The sequence below is a fragment of the Pristiophorus japonicus genome, chromosome 4, assembly GCF_044704955.1.
Source record: "Pristiophorus japonicus isolate sPriJap1 chromosome 4, sPriJap1.hap1, whole genome shotgun sequence".
In the NCBI taxonomy this organism is placed as follows: Eukaryota; Metazoa; Chordata; class Chondrichthyes; family Pristiophoridae; genus Pristiophorus; species Pristiophorus japonicus.
Window position 1 is genome coordinate 118,351,461 of NC_091980.1, and position 16,633 is coordinate 118,368,093.

The 16,633-nt window shown below is 43.8% G+C and overlaps 1 protein-coding gene across 3 annotated transcripts in view; it reads left to right on the top strand.

Annotated features, from left to right (window-relative positions):
- The window catches only part of kif20a (kinesin family member 20A), a 67,345-nt gene that overhangs the window by 22,990 nt on the left and 27,722 nt on the right, over positions 1-16,633 (top strand). For all 3 annotated transcript variants that reach the window (XM_070878527.1, XM_070878526.1, XM_070878528.1), the window contains exons 3-5: positions 2,092-2,211; positions 9,684-9,822; positions 9,941-10,125. In XM_070878527.1, the coding sequence (XP_070734628.1) occupies positions 2,092-2,211; positions 9,684-9,822; positions 9,941-10,125 (444 nt within the window). The remainder of the gene's footprint in view (positions 1-2,091; positions 2,212-9,683; positions 9,823-9,940; positions 10,126-16,633) is intronic.

A 16,633-nucleotide genomic window follows, 5' to 3' on the forward strand; every position in this document is an offset into this window, starting at 1 on the left:
AAGATTTTTGTAGAACTGAAAAATCCTGTTCTACACATTAAAAAATCAGGCGCAGGTTACAAATTAGGCGTAGGAAACGAGGGGGGGGAGGGAAGGGAAGTCATTAAATTCTACAATAAATTCTTAGTTATACTTATACAAATATTATACAAATAAGTCCAACCTGAATAAACATTTATAAGCAAAGAAAAGATTAAATAAACCATGTTCCTACCTGTGTGAAAGTTCTTCAGGCAGGCCTTTTGGAAGCGGTTTGCTGTCTGGACCGAAGGCTGAACGGGCCGGGCCCGAGATTTCGGGCAGGGCCTGTCCCCAGCACCAGAGGTAGGTGGCGTTGGTTCGGGTCGGGGAGAGAGGTTCGGGTCAGAGAGAGAGAGACAGAGAGAGAGAGAGGTCAGGTCGGATCCAGTCCGGGGGCGAGAGTAGAGTCGGGTGGGAGCGGCAGCGGCAGACGCCGTCGAGTCGGGGGGGGGGGGGGGTGGGGGACGGACGGAAGCAGGAACGGCGGGGAAGCAGGAGTGGCAGCGACAGTCGGGTCGGGTCCGGTCGAGGGGGGCGCAAGCAGGAGCGGCAGCAACAGCGACAGGCGGGTCGGGTCGGGTCCAGTCCGGTCGGGGGGGGGGAAAGCAGGAGCGGGAGTCGGCAGGAAGCAGGAGCTGGCTGTGGGAGGAGCCTTATTCACGCAGCCCCAGTGAGGCCATTCGGCCAGGGCTAGGGGCTGCGTGCTTCGGGCCTCTCCCACACAGTTTCGGGCGCCTGCAGCTACTGCACTTGCGTGCCCACTGTAGCGTGCATGTGCAGAGCTCCCGGCACTGTTTTCGGTGCAGGGTCCTAGCTCCGCCCCCTACAGCTCCTGCTGCGCCGCGCCGAGGGCCAGAGGACCTGCAGGGAGGTGGAGAATACGGAGGGTTTTTTTAGGCGCACTTTGTGGCGCGAAAAACGGGTGCCCAGCCCGTTTTTTATCATGTGGAAACTTGGGCCCATAGTGTTTTTAGTTTTATGTTGGGCTGGGTGCTCTTTGCCTTTCCGTCATTGTTCATAGGTTTATATGTAACCTTTAGGGCTGCTGACCAAGGGCCGTGCGGCTCTTTGTCGGCTGGCGTGGACACGATGGGCTGAAATAGCCTCCTTCTGCGCTGTAAATTTCTATGTTGTATTGTCTTAGCAATACAACCCTAAACTCTCTGACATACTGAATGTGCTGTCAAGTGATTTATCAGCTCTGGTCCCCAGGTTGCTGCTCTGCTCTGTAATCTTTAGCAAGAGCCTCTGCATTGTGTCTCCCAGAACCAAATGTATAACATTGCACAGACATGTTGATGGACATCTGCTACACATGTGCCCATCCGCTAATTTATCTCAATCAGCTTGGAACCTATTTGATCTAAAATCCCAACCCCTGTGCACATTTTTGTCACTTGTAAGTTTGTGGATGATTCAATGTTAATGTCCTTACCAAAATCATTAAGATTCTAAATAGAAATGGTCCCAAAACAGAGCCCTGCGAGACTCCACTTGTGAACTGCCCCCCTGCAGTTTATTCCCATTGATAACTATCCTCTGAGCTTGTCACCAAGTAAGAGGATCCTATACAAATTGAGTCTGGGGCTATCTCTAGCCAGGTACTGGTTTGAATGGGCCTGCAGCACGCAATTACCTATAATTCGACACTCATCCTCTGGGTATTTTCTGTCTCACCACCTCCATAATTATTCCAATTATGTATATTTTTTTGTATCTAGTTCACCTTCAAGATTGTATATGGCATCCATTGTACTGTTGACTAAGCTCTGTATGAATGTTATGATTTCTGGAGTTACTGGGCTAGTTCATCAAATGTGAAGCAGCAAGTTCAATGCTAACCATAGCACCAAGTCATATAAACAAGGCTTTGTTATCCAAGGGGAAACCAATTGGAACTGAATCAGTTCTTTCTTCCCTGCTTTTTTTCAGATTTGCCCTGAAGATCTGTTGTGCTGAAATAATGAAACATTACCATGAGTGAACCCAATCTAATTGAAATGTTAATACTTGTAGGTTTAAATTCTTAAAACAGTTACTCAATTGTGAATATTTCTGAATTCTCCACAGGGTTGTGTTCTCATTGAGGGTTCTGAGACACTTGTAGTGCGAGCTCCCAAGGACTCATTCGCTATGAGAAGCTCTGAGCGGGGGATTGGCCAGGCTGTGCACAAATTCACCTTCTCCCAGGTTTGAAATAGAAAGATGTTTTAATGAGCTGTGTGTCAAAGTCATCAGAAGTGAAACAATTGGTCTGTTGAATGCTTTTAGTACATTGTTGTAGTTGAATTGTGATTAACTTTCACGACCTTCTTTGTTTTTCCTGCCTTCTGTTTTTGATACATGGAAACCTCGTTTAGCTGAAAACACAGTGGGGGAATGAAAGTAATTGGGGTACATGGGAGTTCAGCAAAACAAGTGAATGTACTGTGTACAGTCCATTCGTTCTTTATTGCAGACTGGTCTGAATCATTCACTTGATGTGCTGACTTCACTAGAGAATCAGAAAATTAACTCTAAATATGCATCTAGTAGTATCTTCCCATCTGTCTCTCTAGTTGTCAAGGAACAGAGAGCAGGCTCCTCTAATATCATTTCAACTGCAATTTCAATTTTGTGCTTCTCGCCAATTCCTTGAGGACCAGCAGATCTTTAGTACCTACATAGCTGTAATTGGAGCTGCTTTCTGAAATTGACATAAGAACATAAGAAATAGGAGCAGGAGAAGGCCATACGGCCCCTCGAGCCTGCTCTGCTATTTAATACCATCATGGCTGATCTGATCATGGACTCGGGTCCACTTCCCTGCCCGCTCTCCATAACCCCTTCTTCCATTATTGTTTAAGAAACTGTATATTTCTGTCTTAAATTTATTCAATATCCCAGCTTCCACAGCTCTCTGAGGCAGCAAATTTCACAGATCCACAACCCTCAAGAGAAGAAATTTCTCCTCATCTCAATTTTAAATGGGCGGCCCCTTATTCTAAGATCATGCCCTCTAGTTCTAGTCTCCCCTATCAGTGGAAACATCCTCTCTGCATCCACCTTGTCAAGCCCCCTCACAATCTTGTACATCTCTAAGATCACCTCACATTCTTCTGAATTCCAATGAGTAGAGGCCCAACCTACTCAACCTCTCCTCATAAGTCAACCCTCTCATTTCTTGAATCAGCCTTGTGAACCTTCTCTGAACTGCCTCAAAAGCAAGTATATCCTTTCGTAAATATGGAAACCAAAGCTGCACACAGTATTCCAGGTGTGGCCAGGTGACATGCTCTTTAATTACCTGATGGCCACCTATGGGAAGCTTTTGATTATTTGTTGGCCTCCTGCAGGTGATCATTAACAGGATTTAAGAAATTACATCTTGCCAATCTGCATAAGTACTACTGGATAGATTCTAAATCAATACGCAGTGCTTCAATTACATTTATCACAATGAAGAACTATTTAGAGCAGTGACACGGCTCATATTTTTGGAAAAAGCTGCTTTTATAATGATCCTGAGTTACCAGCTCCCAATACATGGATCTTGAGCAGTTGCTGGCAAAATTGAACTAAACCTACTAAACTTTGACTTGTGGTGTGGAAGGTCTGTTATTTTTATTGGGTTTTCCTGATTGCTTCCATTTAAAATGCTCTGGCGTGTTCTCTGTAGTAACATAATGTCATACAAAAAGAAAGATGAGGAAAGCCGGTTTGAACCTTCCATCTGAGGGGGGTGGGCAGCTCCTGAGGAAATTTCTCCCCCACCCAACTTCCTAATGCAATCAAGCAAGCTTGGAGATTTTGGTTACCCATGACACATCATTGGACATTCTTGAATAACCCATGTCTTTCTCTTGTTCCTATCCCCCTCAGTTTCCCTAGGGATAGAACTATACTGGAACAAAAATGGCCATCTCCAACCATTGGGCTGGTTTGAACGGTTACAAGCTGCTTTGCACACTTTACTTCTGATGCCCTTCAATATCCCTGTCCATCAAACACTTATTTATCATACTACAGGCAACTCTCGATTATCCACACACTGATGTAACGGGAAACCGTTGTAACGGCATTTAAAATTCCATGTGTGTGACGTCACTTTGAAACTCTGATGTTTCTTTCGAATGTTGCCTGTTGAGCCTTGCTTTTAAGCGCTCCACCCTGCCTCAGCTCCTGCTCCTGCTCACACACGGGTCCAATGCCTCTATCGAGCCTGCACTTGCCGCACTGCTTTAAAGTGCTCTGCCTTGCCTCAGCTCCCACTGCTGCTCGCACACAGGTCCATTGCCTCTCATAATTCATTAAAATGCCATGAACAGTTACAGGAAGTAATCAACAAGCCTAATGGTCTTTAGATCTAGAGGACTAGAATTCAAGGTTTAGAAAATATGCTACAGCTATTGGTTAGAGCACACCTGCAGTACTGTAAGCATTAACTGTAATGTCAACTCGCTCTAACGGAGAAATCGTTTACCCGGCATAGCCCAATCCCCGAAGGACCTGGATAATCGAGAGTTGCCTGTATTAAAATTTCTAACTTCCTCCACTTCTGCATGTTTACACTCCTTGTTTAAAATTATGTATTTATCGTGCATTCATTATTTTCTCATTTGTTTAAATCATGTTGCCTTGTACTGTAGATTGTGTCAAGCTCACAGGTCCATAGTACCTTGGAGTACCCTTCCATCACTTATTATAAATTGGTATCACGTTTGCCTCGTGCCAGTCCATAAACTCCTATAATCAGCGATGCCAAAAGTGTCTGATTTCTTTTGCCACCTCCTTTTAAAGTCCTTGAAAGCACCCTCTCATGCTTGTGTGTGTGTGTGTAGGATTTCAATATTATCCATTTTGCTTTTCAAATTCCAATCATTTATGGGAAAGGCAATCTTCTACTTATATTGTAAATACTGCCACAAAGGAATTAAGAAAATTGGGACTGTCATTCTTGACTAAGTGGTAGACTCTTCTTTGAGTCAGAATGTTGTGGGTTCAAGCCTCACTCCAGAGGAATGAGCACATAATCTAGGCTGACACTTTAGTGCAGTACTGACCAAGTGCTGCACTGTTGAAGTGCCGTCTTTCAAATGAGACATTCAACCGAGGCTTTGTTTGCTCTCTGGTTCTTCCTGGTATTCTGGCCAATAGTCATCCATCAACCAATACCATTAATAGATTATCTGGCCATTCACCTTGCTGCGTACAAATTGGTTGCCACATATCCTACATTAAACAGTGGCTACACTTTTTTTTAAAAAGTACTTCCTTGGCTGTAAAGCGCTTTGGAACGTCCTGAGATCGTGAAAGGTGCTAAATGAATTCAAGACTTTTTTTTCATGTGTACTTGTGAACATTTGTATTTTTTAATCTAATGAGATATATTTGTACTGCAGTTCCCTAATTATGTCTCCGAATATATATTTCATTTACTCTGTACCTAACCCATCTCGCAGTCTATGCCAATCCATCATTCTTAATTCCTTGCTCAACCCATCTGCTTTCCTGAAGTTAAAAATTTGCATTGTATACTCTTTTTATAATTCATTTTATTTCTATTGCATGTCTTGGTGGCTAAATGTCCCAGAATTCCCCCTTTTTTCCTTACACCTTGATATATTTGACTCATCCTGAGCAAGTGTTATTTCGGAACATAGAATCGTTAGACGAAAAAAGACCTCGGTCCATCTAGTTTGCCTTCTATCATCCTGGTAATTGCATTGCAACAGTAATGGAATTGACTAACCAAGGCAATCAATATCGTGAGGTGAGGAAAACCCCATTGGTAAGAAGCTTTGGAAACTATGGCCCCAAGTTTCCACACGCGGCAAAACAGGCGCCTCTCCGAGCTGGGCGGCCATTTTTCGCGCCGAAAACGGCGCCTGGAAAAAAACGCGCTATTCTCGAGCACTTTGCAGCTCGATGTCTGCTTGGCGCGGCGCACAGGGGGCGGAGCCTACCACTCGCGCCGATTTTGTAAGTAGGAGGGGGCGGGTACAATTTAAATGAGTTTTTTCCGTGCCGGCAACCCTGCGCGTGCGCGTTGGAGCGTTCGCGCAGTCTGAAGTAAACATTGGCACTCGGCCATTTTAAAAAATGTTGCAGAAAAAGTGAAAATTTGTTTATTGAACCCTTGCAAAGGCTTGCATTTTAATTTTCTTGATATTTCTGTGTGTGAGGGTGAGGGAGTGCATTCTGTAATTAAAGATAGACTGTGATAAACACATGAACTTGTTTGAGACTATTCAAATTCTTTGTAGCTGTTCAATTTAAAAAAATTTTTAATAAAACCACATTGCCCTTCCATGATCAGCACTGAGGCTTCTTGCAGCTTTCTCCCCCTGCTGTCCGTCGGGCCCGACGGCAAACGGCTGCCTCAAGTACTGAGGCTTCTTGCAGCTTTCTCCCTCCCTCCTCCTGCCGTCCGTCGGGCCCAACGGCAAACGGCTGCCTCAAGTAATGAGGCTTCTTGCAGCTTTCTTCCTCCCTCCTCCTGCCGTCGGTCGGGCCCAACGGCAAACGGCTGCCTCAAGTACTGAGGCTTCTTGCAGCTCTCTCCCTCCCTCCCCTTGCCGTCGGTCGGTCCCGACGGCAAACCGCTGCCTGAAAGGCCTGCCTGAAGCACTTTCACACAGGTAGGAACATGGTTTATTTAATCTTTTCTTTGCTTATAAATTTTTATTCAGGTTGGATTTATTTGTATAATATTTGTATAAGTATAACTAAGGATTTATTGTAGAATTTAATGACTTCCCCTACCCCCCCCCACCTCGTTCCCGACGCCTAATTTGTAATCTGCGCCTCATTTTTTAATGTGTAGACAAGGTTTTTTCAAGCCTACAAAAATCTTCACTTGCTCCATTCTAAGTTAGTTTGGAGTACGTTTTCACTGGAAACTTTCAAATCGGGCATCAGTGGCCGGACACGCCCCCTTTTGGAGAAAAAAATTCTGTTCAAAAGTGAAACTGTACTACCTGACTAGAACTGCAGAAAACTTAAATGTGGAGAATTCCGATTTCTAAGATACTCAGTTCTCCACCAGTTGCTCCTAAAAATCCGGAGCAAATCATGTGGAAACTTGGGGCCTAATGTCACTTATTGCTCCCAACCTATGTCATGTCTCATATTGCGAGGCCCTTGGGGAAGAGTGACCATAATATGGTGGAATTCTGCATTAGGATGGAGAATGAAACCGTTAATTCAGAGACCATGGTCCAGAACTTAAAGAAGGCTAACTTTGAAGGTATGAGGCGTGAATTGGCTAGGATAGATTGGCGAATGATACTTAAGGGGTTGACTGTGGATGGGCAATGGCAGACATTTAGAGACCGCATGGATGAACTACAACAATTGTACATTCCTGTCTGGCGTAAAAATAAAAAAGGGAAGGTGGCTCAACCGTGGCTATCAAGGGAAATCAGGGATAGTATTAAAGCCAAGGAAGTGGCATATAAATTGGCCAGAAATAGCAGCGAACCCAGGGACTGGGAGAAATTTAGAACTCAGCAGAGGAGGAAAAGGGTTTGATTAGGGCAGGGAAAATGGAGTAAGAGAAGAAGCTTGCAGGGAACATTAAGACGGATTGCAAAAGTTTCTATAGATATGTAAAGAGAAAAAGGTTAGTAAAGACAAATGTAGGTCCCCTGCAGTCAGAATCAGGGGAAGTCATAACAGGGAACAAAGAAATGGCGGACCAATTGAACAAGTACTTTGGTTCGGTATTCACTAAAGAGGACACAAACAACCTTCCGGATATAAAAGGGGTCGGAGGGTCTAGTAAGGAGGAGGAACTGAGGGAAATCTTTATTAGTCGGGAAATTGTGTTGGGGATATTGATGGGATTGAAGGCCGATAAATCCCCAGGGCCTGATGGACTGCATCCCAGAGTACTTAAGGAGATGGCCTTGGAAATAGTGGATGCATTGACAGTCATTTTCCAACATTCCATTGACTCTGGATCAGTTCCTATGGAGTGGAGGGTAGCCAATGTAACCCCACTTTTTAAAAAAGGAGGGAGAGAGATAACAGGGAATTATAGACCGGTCAGCCTGACATCGGTAGTGGGTAAAATGATGGAATCAATTATTAAGGATGTCATAGCAGTGCATTTGGAAAGAGGTGACATGATGGGTCCAAGTCAGCATGGATTTGTGAAAGGGAAATCATGCTTGACAAATCTTCTGGAATTTGTTGAGGATGTTTCCAGTAGAGTGCACAAGGGAGAACCAGTTGATGTGGTATATTTGGACTTTCAGAAGGCTTTCGACAAGGTCCCACACAAGAGATTAATGTGCAAAGTTAAAGCACATGGGATTGGGGGTAGTGTGCTGACATGGATTGAGAACTGGTTGTCAGACAGGAAGCAAAGAGTAGGAGTAAATGGGGACTTTTCAGAATGGCAGGCAGTGACTAGTGGGGTACCGCAAGGTTCTGTGCTGGGGCCCCAGCTGTTTACACTGTACATTAATGATTTAGACGAGGGGATTAAATGTAGTATCTCCAAATTTGCGGATGACACTAAGTTGGGTGGCAGTGTGAGCTGCGAGGAGGATGCTATGAGGCTGCAGAGCGACTTGGATAGGTTAGGTGAGTGGGCAAATGCATGGTAGATGAAGTATAATGTGGATAAATGTGAGGTTATCCACTTTGGTGGTAAAAACAGAGAGACAGACTATTATCTGAATGGTGACAGATTAGGAAAAGGGGAGGTGCAAAGAGACCTGGGTGTCATGGTACATCAGTCATTAAAGGTTGGCATGCAGGTACAGCAGGCGGTTAAGAAAGCAAATGGCATGTTGGCCTTCATAGCGAGGGGATTTGAGTACAGGGCAGGGAGGTGTTGCTACAGTTGTACAGAGTCTTGGTGAGGCCACACCTGGAGTATTGTGTACAGTTTTGGTCTCCTAACCTGAGGAAGGACATTCTTGCTATTGAGGGAGTGCAGCGAATGTTCACCAGACTGATTCCCGGGATGGCGGGACTGACCTATCAAGAAAGGACTGGATCAACTGGGTTTGTATTCACTGGAGTTCAGAAGAATGAAAGGGGACCTCATAGAAACGTTTAAAATTCTGACGGGGTTAGACAGGATAGATGCAGGAAGAATGTTCCCAATGTTGGGGAAGTCCAGAACCAGGGGACACAGTCTAAGGATAAGGGGTAAGCCATTTAGGACCGAGATGAGGAGGAACTTCTTCACCCAGAGAGTGGTGAACCTGTGGAATTCTCTACCACAGAAATATATTCACTAAATATATTCAAAAAGGAGTTAGATGTAGTCCTTACTACTAGGGGAATCAAGGGGTATGGCGAGAAAGCAGGAATGGGGTACTGAAGTTGCATGTTCAGCCATGAACTCATTGAATGGTGGTGCAGGATAGAAGGGCCGAATGGCCTACTCCTGCACCTATTTTCTATGTTTCTATACTGTATCTCAAAATTCTATCTTGTGAAAGAAATCTGATTCAAATGACTTTTAAGAAATCTTGACGTGATAAGGCACTCATCAATACAAGCATTACATTTTATTATTTACACAGGTATGCAATAACAATGTAAAATGTTGTATTAAAATAAAATGATTAATCACCATGAATCATTTTAAAAACAAAATCTTTGAAGAATTGTTCTGAATAACATATAAACCCACATACCATCTATTTTGTTTGTTCCTTCAGATATTTGACCCTGAGACGACCCAGAAGGTGTTCTTTGATGTTGTCATGAAGAACCTAGTAAAGGAAACCCTGGAGGGACAGAATTGCTTAGTTTATACCTATGGTGTATCAAACTCTGGAAAAACCTATACCATTCAAGGTAAAATGCATTTAGTGTCTGCTTTAATGTGATTGGAGCAGCATTCCACTAACATGGAAGAGGTGCTCTATGGCACTGCACAAGAGGTAGGGTTTATTGGATCCTGTTTTATTTGTAGGCAGTAGGCATGATAATGGAATTCTCCCTCGATCACTGGCAGTGATTTTCAACAGCCTCCAAGGAAAGCTATATCCCAGGATGGACCTGAAGCCTAACCTCTGTAACGATGTAATCAAGCTGGATAACAAGATGGTGAGACACGAGGAGCTGAAGAAACTCTCGTTACTGGGCATTGTCAGAGAGGTCGGTGTTGAATTTCTACTGCATACGTAAAGTTACATTGCTTAAAATGAGGCTATGCCAATAGTGGACCTTGTAGGTGAGCCATTTAGTATGCCATGTTGAGCACAATATGTAGACTCATAAGAACATAAGAAATAGGAGCAGGAGTAGACCATACTGCCCCTCAAGCCTGCTCTGCCATTTAATATGATCATGGTTGATCCGATCATGGACTCTGGTCCATGCCCGCTCCCCATAACCCCTTATTCCTTTATCGGTTCAGAAACTATCTATCTCTGTCTTAAATTTATTCAACGACGCAGCTTCCACAGCTCTGAGGCAGTGAATTCCACAGATTTACAACCCACTGAGAAGAAATTCCTCCTCATCTCAGTTTTAAATAGGCGGTCCCTTATTCTAAGATCACGCCCCCTAGTTCTAGTCTCCCCTATCAGTGGAAACATCCTCTCTGCATCCACCTTGTCAAGCCCCTTCATAATCTTATACGTTTCGATAAGATCACCTCTCATTCTTCTGAATTCCAATGAGTAGAAGCTCAACCTTTCCTCATAAATCAACCCCCTCATCTCTGGAATCAACCTAGTGAACCTTCTTTGAACTGCCTCCAAAGCAAGTATATCCTTTCTTAAATATGGAAACCAAAACTGTACGCAGTATTCTAATTGCGGCCTCATCAATACCCTGTATAACTGTAGCAAGACTTTCCTGCTTTTATACTCCATCCCCTTTGGCCTTCCTGATCACTTGCTGTACCTGCATACTATCCTTTTGTGTTTCATGCACCAGGACCTCCAGGTCCTGCTGTACGATAGCACTTTTTCTCTATTTAAATAATAACTTGCTCTTCCATTTTTTCTGCCAAAGTGCATAATGTCACATTTATCAACATTATACTCCATCTGCCAAATTTTTGCCCACTCACTTACTCTATGTCCTTTTGCAGTTTTTTGTATCCTCCCCACACATTGCTTTTCCTCCCCTCTTTGTGTTGTCAGCAAACTTGGCTATGTTACACTCGGTCCCTTCATCCAAGTCATTAATATAGATTATAAATAGTTGGGGTCCCAGCATTGATCCCTGTGGCACGCCACTAGTTACTCATTGCCAACCCGAGAATGAACCAATTATCCCGACTCTCTGTTTTCTGTTAGTTAGCCAATCCTCTAGCCATGCTAATATATTACCCCCAACCCCGCGAACTTTTATCTTGTGCAGTAACCTTTTATGTGGCACCTTGTCAAATGCCTTCTGGAAGTCCAAATACAACACATCCACTGGTTCCCCTTTATCCACCCTGTTTGTTACATCCTCAAAGAATTCTAGCAAATTTGTCAAACATGACTTCCCCTTCATAAATCCATGCTCACTCTGCCTGACTGCATTATGCTTTTCCAAATGTCCTGCTACTGCTTCTTTAATAATGGACTCCAACATTTTCCCAACCACGGATGTTAGGCTAACTGGCCTATAGTTTCCTGCTTTTTGTCGGCCTCCTTTTTTAAATGGGGGATTTACATTTGCAGTTTTCCAATCTGCTGGGACCTCCCCAGAATCCAGGGAATTTTGGTAAATTACAACCACTGCATCCACGATCCCCGCCGCTACTTCTCTTAAGACCCTAGGATGCATCAGGTCCAGGGGATTTATCTGTCTTTAGTCCCATTAACTTACTGAGTACCACCTCCTTAGTGATTGGTTGTGTTCAGTTCCTCCCCTGCTATAGCCCCTTGACTATCCACTGTTGAGATATTTTTAGTGTCCTCTACTGTAAAGACTGATACAAAATATTTGTTCAGAGTTTCTGCCATTTCCATGCTCCCCATCACTAATTCCCTGGTCTCGTCCTCTAAGGGACCAACCTTTACTTTAGCCACTCTTTCTTTTTTTTTTCTTTTTTATAAACTTGTAGAAACTCTTGCTATCTATTTTTATATTTCGTGCTAGTTTACTTTCATAGTCTATCTTCCCTTTCTTAATCCTTTTTTTAGTCATTCATTGCTAGTTTTTAAAAACTTCCCAATCTTCTGTCCTCTCACTAGTTTTGGCCACTTTGTATGCCTTGTTTTTAATTGGATTCCGCCCTTTATTTCTTTAGTTAGCCACGGATGGCTATCTTTTCTTTTACACCCTTTCCTCCTCACTGGAATATATTTTTCTTGAGAGTTATGAAATAGCTCCTTAAATGTACAAATTGTTCATCAACCGTCCTACGCTTTAATCTATTTTCCCAGTCCACTTTAGCCAACTCTGCCCTCATACCTTTGTAGTCTCCTTTATTTAAGCTTAGTATGCTGGTTTGAGATCCAACTTTCTCTCCCTCCATCGGAATTTGAAATTCAACCATGCTATAGTCACTCATTCCAAGGGGATCCTTTACTAAGAGATTGTTTATTAATCCTGTCTCATTATACAGGACCAGATCTAAGATAGCCTGTCCCTGGTTGGTTCTGTTACATACTGCTCAAGGATGCACTCTATGAACTATTTCTCAAGGCTACCCTGACCAATTTGATTTGTCGAATCAATATGGAGGTTAAAATCACCCATGATTATTGCTGTTCCCTTTTTACAAGCCCCCACTATTTCTTGGTTTATACTCTGACCAACAGAGTTTCTACTGTTAGGGGGCCTATAGACTTTGCCCACCAGTGACTTCTCCCCCTTATTGTTCCTTATGTCCACCCAAACTGTTTCAACATCCTGATCATTTGAGCCAATATCGTTTCGCACTATTGCAGTAATTCAATCCTTTATCAATAGAGCTACCCCACCTTTAAATTCTTTAATTTTTGAGGCATTGGGACGGCTTCTGGGGGAGATGGGACCTATACAAACCGGACGGGATGCACTTCAACAACGCTAAGAGCAATATCCTCGTAGGGAGTTTTGCCAGTACTGTTGGGGAGAGTTTAAACTAGTTTGGCAGGGGGATGGGGACCTGACAATAAATTCAATAGGGAAGGAAGTAAAGCAGAAATTGGATAGTAAGAATTTAGAAAGCAAATCTGTAAGACAGAGGAAACAAGGATTAGTAAATAGCAATCAAGGAGGTCTTCCTGTGCTAAATGGTATATACTTTAATGCAAGGAGTATAGCGAATAAGGCGGAATGAGCTAAGAGCACAGGTAGACACTGCCATTACAGAGACATGGCTGAAAGGGGGACAGATTTGGCAGAATAATATTCCTGGTTACAGGATTTTTAGACCAGACATTGGGGGGGGGGGGGGGGTTGAGATATTTATTAAAGAAACTATTACAGCGATGAGGAGGAATGATCATCAAATGAGGCGAAATGGGTTGAATTGAAAAATAAAAATGAGGCTATCACACTGCTGGGTGTGTATTATAGACCCTCGAACAGTGGGAGGGAGATAGAGGAGCAAATATGTAGGCAAATTGCTGTGAAGTCTAAAAACCGTAGGGCATTTTAACTATCCTAATATTGTTTGGGACAAATATAGTGTAAAGGGTATAGAGGGTACGGAATTATTAAAATGCATTCAAGAGAACTTTTTTAGTCAGTATGTAACAAGCCCAACATGAGAGGGGGTAGTTTTGGATTTAATTTTGGGGAATGAAGTTGAAGGTATATTAGTGGGAGAGCACTTGGGTGCCAGTGACCATAATTCAGTCAGATTCAAGTTCGTTATGGATAAGGACAGGGATAGGCATGGAATAAAAGTATCAAATTGGGGAAAAGCTAACTTTGCTAAGTTGAGGAGTGATTTGGCCACAGTGGACTGGAAACAGCTGCTTGTGAGTAAATCAGTATCTGAACAGTGGGAGGCATTGAAGGAGAAGATCTGGAAAGCTTAGGCCAAACATGTACCCTTTTTTTAAAAAAAGGTGGGAATAACAATTCTAGAGCCTCCTGGATGTCTAGGGACTTACAGGGGAGGATAAAAAAAAAGGGAAGCTTATGTCATCTACTGATGGCTAAATACTGTAGAATCTTTGGAGGAATATAGAAAGTTAAGAGGCAAAATTAAAAAAGATATTGGGAATGCTAAGAGAGAGCATGAAACACTCTTGGCTAGTAAAATTAAGGAAAACCCAAAGATATTCTATAAATATATTAAGAGCAAGAGGGTAACTAAATAAAGAGTAGGGCCTATTGGAGATCTTTGTGCGGAGGTGGAAGATGTTGGTAGTTTGCATCTGTTTTCACAAAGGAAAGGGGCAATTCAGATACTGCTATCGAGGAAGAGTGTGATATTCTGGATGAAATAAACATAGTGAGAGGGGAAGTATTAAGGGATTTAGCAGCTTTGAAAGTAGATAAGTCCCCAGACCCGGATGAAATGCATCCCAGGCTATTGAGCGAAGTGAAAGAGGAAATAGCAGAGGCCTTGACCAGCATTTTCCAGTCCTCTTTGGATTTGGGCATGGTGCCGGAGGACTGCTAATGTGGTACCCATGTTTAAGAAGGGAGAAAGGGATAGGCTGTTTAATTACAGGCTTGTCAGCCTAACCTAATGGGAAAATTATTGGAAAAAATTCTGAAAGACAGGATGAATCTACATTTGGAAAGGCAAGGATTAATTAGGGACAGTCAGCACGAATTTGTTAAGGGAAGATCGTGTTTGACTAAACTGATTGAATTTTTTTGAGGAGGTGTCGATGAGAGTAGTGCTTACGATGTAGTGTATATGGACTTTAGCAAAGCTTTTGACAAGATCCCACATGGTGGACTGGTCACGAAGGGTAAAGCCCCTGGGATCCAAGGCAAAGTGACTAGTTGGATCCAAAATTGGCTTAGAGGTAGGAAGCAAAAGGTAATGGTTGATGGATGTTATTATAACTGGAAGGATGTTTCCAGTGGGATTCCGCAGGGTTCAGTACTGGGTCCCTTGCTTTTTGTGGTATATATCAATGATTTAGATTTGAATAAAGGGAGTATGAGTAAGAAGTTTGCAGGTGACACCAAAATTGGCTGTGTGGTTGATAATGAAGAGGAAAGTCATGGGCTGCAGGAGGATATCTATCTACTGGTCAGGTGGGCAGAGCAGTGGCAAATGGAATTTAATTCAGAAAAGTGTGAGGTGATGCACTTTGGGAGGGCTAATAAGGAAAGGGTATACACATTAACTGGAATACTTTTCGTAAACTGTGACTCATTCCTTTTGCACGAATGAAAGATTACTGCACGTTAACAACTGCATAGAGTAGATGAACAAAGGGACCTTAGAGTGCTTGTCCACAGATCCCTGAAAGTTGCAGGCCAGGTGGATAAGGTGGTTAAGAAGGCATACGGAATGCTTGCCTTTATTGGCCGAGGCATAGAATATAAGAGCAGGGAGGTTATGCTTAAATTGTATAATAATTTGGTTAAGCCACAGCTGGAGTACTGTGTGCAGTTCTGGTCGCTGTATTATAGGAAGGACGTGATTGCACTCAGCATAGGCAGTCCCTCGGAATCGAGGAAGGCTTGCTTCCACTCCTGAAGTGAGTTCTTTGGTGGCTGAACAGTCCCAATACGAGAGCTACAGACTGTCACAGGTGGGACAGATAGTCATTGAGGGAAGGGGTGGATGGGACTGGTTTGCCACACGCTCTTTCCGCTGTCTGTGATTTCTGCATGCTCTCGGTGTTGAGACTTGAGGTGCTCAGCACCCTCTCTGATGCACTTCCTCCACTTAGGGCGGTCTTGGGCCAGGGACTCCCAGGTGTTAGTGGGATGTTGCACTTTATCGGGGAGGCTTTGAGGGTGTCCTTGTAGCGTTTCCGCTGCCCACCTTTGGTTCATTTTCTGTGAAGGAGCTCCAAGTAGAGCACTTGCATTGGGAGTCCGTGTCTGGCATGCAGACTATGTGGCCTGCCCAGCGGAGCTGATCAAGTGTGGTCAGTGCTTCAATGCTGGGGGTGTTAGCCTGAATGAGGACGCTGATGTTGATGCACCTGTCCTCCCAAGGATTTGTAGGATCTTGCGGAGACATCGTTGGTGATATTTCTCCAGCAACTTGAGATGTCGACTGTACATGGTCCATGTCCATCCATCACCTGTTCTTTAGGTCCCGGGTTTTTTGTTGGACCTCAGCCTTCAGCCGTCTGTAATGCTGCTTTGCTGCCCCCGCGTTGGGTTGTTGGTCAAGGCTCAGAAATGCCCTGCGCTTGCGATCTATTAGCTCTTGGATCTCCTGATCATTCTCATCAAACCAGTCCTGCTGTTTCCTGGTTGAGTAACCGAATGTCTCTTTGCAGGCACTGGTTATGGAGGCCTGGAGGGCAGACCAAGCGCTGTTGGCATTCTGCATCTCTGGGACGTCAAGGCACACCAGATTAGCTGTGAGGCGCTGACTGTAAGGGGCTCTCTTGGCTGAGCCCTTAAGTGCTCCTGCATTGACTTTTTTGTGGCACTGCCTCTGCTGCCCCCTCCGCTTTGGGGCTATGTTGATGTCGATGATGGATAGGATTAGGCGGTGGTCCGTCCAGCAGTCGTCCGCTACTGTCATGGCGCGGGCGATGACATAGTCGAGCAGGTGCCAGTGCTTGGAGCGAGAGTGTTG